The sequence below is a fragment of the Opisthocomus hoazin genome, chromosome 34 (genome assembly GCF_030867145.1).
Source record: "Opisthocomus hoazin isolate bOpiHoa1 chromosome 34, bOpiHoa1.hap1, whole genome shotgun sequence".
Taxonomy (NCBI): Eukaryota; Metazoa; Chordata; class Aves; order Opisthocomiformes; family Opisthocomidae; genus Opisthocomus; species Opisthocomus hoazin.
The window spans coordinates 2,669,461-2,676,218 of record NC_134447.1 but is presented as its reverse complement, the minus strand read 5'-3'; the positions used below and the strand labels follow the sequence as shown (position 1 = coordinate 2,676,218).

Below are 6,758 nucleotides of genomic sequence, written 5' to 3'. Positions count from 1 at the left end.
GCCATTTACACTAATGGAATGAACAGGAATGGATCACGTGTGTATGGGAAGGGGAATGCAAGAGAAGGACCAAGTTTTGACCTAGACCTCCCGCTCTCAGTAAAGGTAGTGATTTTGGGTCGTTGTTTAGGATTCGAAGACAAAACATGGATAGATATGAAAGACTGTCCTGCTGCCAAAGATTTAGGCACTTTTGATGCGGAAAGATTGAAACAGATTAAACTTGACTTCAAGTTTATACCTCATTCAAACACCAAGAAAGGAAAAAGGTAGGGAAGATGGTAGAGAACAGAACAAGGGTCCAAGATGCAACATGGGACCTGGATATTGGTGGCTTTGCGGTGACGGAAGGGCTAGAAAGAGCTTACCTTTAAGCTGGAAAGGACATTGTACTAGAGGGTACCTTTCGCCTGGAGCAAGCATTCACAAAGGTACCTCCCCTCTTACGGGACTTTTAAGAACCCCCTGGATTCGTTTTAAGAGAGCGGAGAATCCGTTGGTAATTCGAGGCACTGGCTTTCATAGCTTTGTGCGATGGTTAATCCCCTCTTTGGGAGTAAGCGAGTTAGAGAAAGCTATAGTTAATATATCGGCTACTGTCGAAACTCCGGAAAATTTAACATTGGATGCCATACCAGGAATACAATTAGAAGTAGAATCTTTAAGCAAGGTGGTAAAGCAAAATCGAATGGGATTAGCTATGCTATTAGCCCCTTGCCCGACAAAAACCTTTCTCCAGTACCTCTGCCCGGGTTTGGGAATGGCTGAGGGAAAGCTGGTGCTGGATCCGAGCCTTCCTACGAGACCCAGCGCGGAGCAAAGCTCCTTCCTACAAGCCCAGCTTAGGGCAAAGCATCACCTTGATGCTAGGAAAGGGAAGGGCTCCTGGGGGAAGAGTTCCCCTCCAGTTCCCAAGGAGCTTTATATTGAGGGAGGCAGAAGCACGTTGCCAGCCCTACCTCCGCTCCCAGCAAGCCCCCGCTCTGCCCATGTCCCCAGCCAGTGGTGACATCCCCAGACAGGCAACGCAACGCAACACAACCTGCTGCTGGCCTGACCCGGAGCCTCCCGCCGGCTGCTGCATCCCAGCCATCACCATCCTCAGCAGCCGGAGACGTCGCCAGGACAAACCCACTGTGCTGCGAACGCCCAGTGCCTCACTACGGAGGGAGACGGGTCAGACCGGAGGCAGAGCCGGGTGCTGTCCCCCGGCAGTGGCTTCCCTCAGCAGCTGGATGCGGCCCCGGCAGCTGGATGCGGTCCCTGCCGTCCCCTCCCGCGTCCCTGGTCCAGCTCCAGCCTCCGTTGTGCTCGCCCAGAGGATGCCGGAGGGGAAAGCCCGCAGGAGACTCGCAGCCTTGGATTCCTCCCGAGTCACCGCCGTTCGCAGCAGCCTCGGGAAGGCGAGGAACAGCAAACGCGCTTGGCAGCTCCGCACCCACCGCCGTCGTGCTGCGAGAGACCGAAGCCACAGGCAGCATTTCATGGGGGGGGGCTGAGACTCGGCCATCCAGCTCCCGTAAACACACGGAGGGGCCGCAGCCGTCGCTCTCTTCTTGCTTTTCTCTTGTTTTTTGTTTGGGTTTTGCTTTTTTTTAATGGGCAGAATACAGTTTTGGGACTGTCTACTCTGAAAAAAGATGCGGGAGCGTCTGGTGAGGGAATAGGGGCTGTTTGGCTCCTATTTCTACAGGCTGCCCTTGGCGCAGCTCGAAAGTTTGGTGGATGATCATGCAGGTTTTATTGCAGCTTCTGTGTGTGATTTTTTTTAAGTAGCCCAGCTTCAGTTCCAGGTAGCCCCAGAGGGGGGGTTCTCTCCCCTCCCCACCCACTCTGGCCGCCTTCTCTTTGCCGTGGCGTGCCAGCCAGGCAGCTATTCAGTGGCCATCTGCTCGATGTGGTCGCTGAGCAGCTTGTATTGCTCTTCATCCAAATTGCCCTTGGAGGCCAAGAAATTTAGTAGACTCACCGTCCAAGTGATACAACCACACTGTAGCAATTTCCCTTCTTCAGACGGGATTTCCCAGGACTCCAAGTCTTTTGCAAGTTGATTACCGAAGATGGTAGGACTGTTCTTAAATCCTTGTGGCAGCACCGTCCAAGTGAGCTGAGTCTTTCGACCACTTTTGGGGTTCTCCCATTCAAATGCAAATAATTTCTGACCGGCTTCATGGAGAGGGAGGCAAAAGAAGGCATCTTTCAAATCTAAAACAGTAAACCAGGTTAATTTGGGAGCCAATACGGTCAACAAAGTATATGGGTTTGCTACTACTGGGTAGAGGTCCTCTGTTATTTTGTTTGTGGCTCGCAAATCCTGGACCACCCGATACGACCCGTCAGATTTACAGACAGGTAGTATAGGGGTGTTAAAATCCGACTTGCACTCTTTCAATAATCCTAATTGTAAAAATCTTTCTATCTCTGGCCGGATTCCTTCTTTATCTTCCTGTCTTAGGGGATATTGCTTAACTCTTACCAGTTGCCGGCCTTCTTTGAGTCTGACTTCAACGGGTGGAGCATTCTTTGCTCTTCCAGGGACATCAGTGGCCCATACCCCAGGGTACACCTGGTTTAGGATCTCCTCGGGAATTTTTCCTTCTGTGGGAGGACTGGTTAGAAATAGACTCAGTACCTGAATATATTGTGGATCCTTTACCTCCAGAGTAATTTCTCCTTTTTCAAATGTAATTTTTGCACCCAGTTGTTCCAACAAATCCCTTCCCAGAAGTGCCTTTGGGGAGTTGGGCATATACAAGAATTTGTGGATGCCCCATTGTTTTCCTAATTTATACTTCAAAGGTTTACAGAAGTATGCCTTTTCACTGTGGCCAGTTGCCCCTTTTACCACGATATAGTCACTCCCCAGGGGCATCAAGGCTTGATTCAAAAGTGAGTATGTTGCCCCCATGTCAACCAAAAATTCTACCTCTCGTTCCTTCCCTAGCTTCATTATAACCAGTGGATCCGCTAGGGTGGATTCCACAGGTCCCCGTCAATCTTCCTTTACATGGGCTATTTTTTCTATCTGGCGGCCTCGTCCCTTTTCCTTATTTTTTGGACATTCCCTTTTCCAATGACCAAATCTTTTACACAGCGCACGTTGGTCTTTACCCAACCGGGACAATTCCTGTCTAGGCCTTCTTCCTTCCTCTTCCCTAACAACTGTCACTATTCTCTGGCCTTGCCTGCATCCCTCTTCTCTATTGCTAAACACTCTCCATGCTTCATCCAGCAGGACTTTCAAGTTCCTCCTTTTTGTAGGATGCAACTTCTGGAGTTTGCACCTAATGTCTCCCGTAGACTGACCCAAAAATAGGGAGACTAGTTGTTGTATCCCTGCCTCTGACCCAGGGTCCAGCGGTGTGTTACGGCGCATTACATCCCTCAGTCGATCCAGGAATTGGGATGGGGACTTGGAAGGACCCTGTTTAACTGCATATAAAGCTGACCGCTTGATAGTTCTGGGAATGGCCCTTTCCATTCCTTTAAAAATCCACTCTTGGTATGCCTGCAGTCTCTCCGTATGAGCAGACCTGTTAGCATCCCACTTTGGGTCTTGGAGGGGGAAATAATCCTTAACATCACCTTCCGCAGTCTTATAGTGATCTTCAGCCAGATCACCTGCAGTTTTTAGAATTAACTGTTTCTCTGTATCGGTTACATATTCTAATGGTAATTGTATATCATTCCAATCTGGATTATGTTGTTTCATTATGAATTGAAAGTGTTTAGCGACACCCACTGGGTCGACCCGATGTTCCCGGGCTACCTTTTTCCAGGCGTCTAAATCGGTGGTGGAAAAAGGTATTTTGATTAGCATAGTTCCACCATCAAGTCCTACTGCCTCTTGGAGAGGTGCTTGTAAGACCATTGTAGCGAATTTCTTCCTAGTCTGGGAAGATACAGGGCTGTCTTGGCCCCATCTTCCAATTTATGTAGAGGCCACTATTAATTGCAATATTTGATAAGGGTCCTTTTACTTTCTGTGCCTCCGGTCCCAGCAATGTCTTTCCAGTGAGTGAGCACACAGCCTAAAGGACTCTTTTTCAAAACTCCTCCCTGATTGTTACCCATTTCGCGCCTTATTGCCCCTTTAACTTGCCTTTTGTTATTCTTTTAATAAGTTTCCACGCGAATCGCTTCTTACATTCACGTCTCAGTGCGATTCACCAGCAGCCCCGGCCACGCGGACGACTCACAGGCCCTTCCCTACAAAACACACCGTTCACATCCGCGGCTGCAGGAGGTTGTTGTCTGCTCTCCGGGCCAGCGGCCGGCAGCGGAGGCTGCTCCGAGGAAAGTGCCCGGGGCACGCCCAGGAGCGTCCGCTCCGCAGTCGCTCCCACGTTCGAGTAGAGATCTCCTGGCTGGCTCGCCAAAACTGACGTGCGGAAAGCAGACTCCCCAATCTGTCAGACTGCAAAGCAGGGATGTTTATTCGGCGCCGGGCAGCACGGGGGGTAGTTCCACCAAAGTCGTGCGCGCCGAGCAGCAACGTGTCTCTTCAATTTATACAATCAAATATTACATATACATTAGATTTCCCAATACACCTATACATATGCATCTATCCTCATTGCATATCAAAATCAGTTCCGAGAAATAATTTCCATATTGTAATTATTTCCAAGAAGTAATTTCCATAGACTCCTCCCAGCTGCGCTTGCGCAGTGCCTCCTGGTGGTGGTCGTCGGGGGTCCCAAGATGAAGGCCCATCCTCTTCATCACGGTGTTCGCTGATGGCCCTTTGTTTCTGCGCAAACTCAGTTCTCCCCTGGCTCCCATCCACACAGCAGGGCCGGTCTTGACCGGTTCCAGGCGACTCCCAGCCCCTCTCAGGAACTGACCCCTTTGGATGGAGATGCCAGACTCTCTGCTTCAGTTAATTTAGACAATAGATAGGCACTATCAATTCTCTTTAAATGCACAGCAACTATTAGGTAATGCCACTTCTGTTAAAATCCCTTTTAACCCCTTCCTCCTTCAGTTCCCCCTTTTCAAAGAAGTTAGTAAATTCTTTTACTACTCTTAATTCTATTATAGTACATCATTATTCAGCAAAGCCCTGCAAAGTGATACCCGTAAATGTAAAATTTCCACTTCCCAGAGTGATTGGCATTAAACTAAACGAGATCCTTGCTGTTTTGAGAAGACAGGAAAGCTCTAAGACAGAGAGGCTCCTCAATAATTCTACCCCAGACAGCTCAGCCTTGGGAGGGCAAATGCACCAAGCTACAGAGAGAAAGAGGCACCAGGAGGGCAACAAGACCGGAGCAAAACAACCTGGAAGGACACGGGATACGTGATCTTAGAACGGAGTCTGCGCAGAAACAAAGGTCGGCCAGCGGACACTGTAACAGACTGGAAGATGATTCCTGTCAAGTGCACATATTGTGCACCTGTGGAAACCAGCATCCTGTGAAATAACAAAACCACCTAAGGCATGGAACAACAGACAGCACAGCTGTGGGGTTGAGATCGGGCTAACTATATTGCTTGTGCAAGGAAAAAACCAAGTGCGCATGCGCTTATAGGAAAAGGACATTTAGAGGACACCGAGGAAGAAGAGACTCTTCATCCCGAAGACCGCCAGAAGAACTATAAAGACCACCAACATCATGAAATGCATGCGTCAATAAACGATGCCACGTAAGCACAGAGAATCAAAAGGAGGAGGAGGCTTCGTGGAAACGAACAGCTCGGAGAGAATATAAAGACCGCAGGTGCCAGGAGCAGGTGTGCGCGTTGGTGGAGCAGCGACCCCCCGCGCACCCAGCGCTGTTTGCTTGCTTTTTATTGCCTGAAATATTAATAAAGAAAAAGATAACGCAAATGGCGTATTGTCATCTATAACAACACTGTGATGAGGAGTATAAGCCTTCATCTTGAGACCCCCAAAGACCACCCAGGACTCTAACAGACACGCCTGAAAGATATTAACATATGCTAATTCGCTCTTGGAAAAGCCATGAATATGCTAAGCATTTCTCGGAAATATAATGAAGATGTGTATTGTGATTGTGTTTAACCTGAAACGACGGGGTGTTTGGGGTGCCCGTTTGGAGGAGAGATCCCCCGTGTGCCCGGCGCCGCAATAAAGAATCCCTGTTTCATAGCCCTCTGACTATGGAGTCTGCAGCTCCGGCTTTTCACGGCGTCACTGCTGGCCCCCCAGATGGGACCAGCTCTGCTCGGCCGCAGGACCCGCTGGGAACAGGACACCCTGGGGTACCCCGGGATTCCCGAGGGACTCCTCGCCTTGCTCAGACCACTGTGGGAGCAGACAAGGACCCGCTCAAGGAGTATTCTCTTTTTTTCCTTTCTTTCTCTGTTTTGCAGTGTGGGACCGGTCATTTGGGGAGTTCTCCTCAGTCGCAGAAGACGCCCTACGCTGAGCGCTGTGCCCAGGCTCCTGGTGCCGCAGGGTGTGCGGCTCGGTGCGGTGGTGCGGGCACGGGCTGTGCCCTGCACTGCTGTAAGAACGCACTGCTGGTGTTGGTGCGCTTAGGGAACCCGCGGGAGTTGTACTGCTGGCGATGCGGATTTGTTGGCACTGAACTCGGATATGGGATAGCTCGGACACGGCTCGTGAACATCCCGTCCGGCATCGTAAAACGGGCAGCTGAGTGTGAATGAGCGTGGATGCGAGTTAGCTGGTGAGTGAATGAGTGACCAAAAGGCGGTACGGCTGGAAAGTGGGGGTGGGAAAAACAAACAAAGAAAACAACACCAAACTCAAAAATCTGTGCATTTCGCCG

At 50.0% G+C, this 6,758-nt stretch overlaps 1 protein-coding gene across 1 annotated transcript in view; it reads right to left on the bottom strand.

Annotated features, from left to right (window-relative positions):
- Window positions 1-1,160: 1,160 nt before the first annotated feature.
- The window catches only part of LOC142365256 (MAP kinase-interacting serine/threonine-protein kinase 2-like), a 44,600-nt gene continuing 39,002 nt past the window's right edge, over window positions 1,161-6,758 (bottom strand). The window contains exon 14 of the mRNA XM_075445905.1: window positions 1,161-1,452. Coding sequence (XP_075302020.1) covers window positions 1,161-1,452 — 292 coding nt within the window. The remainder of the gene's footprint in view (window positions 1,453-6,758) is intronic.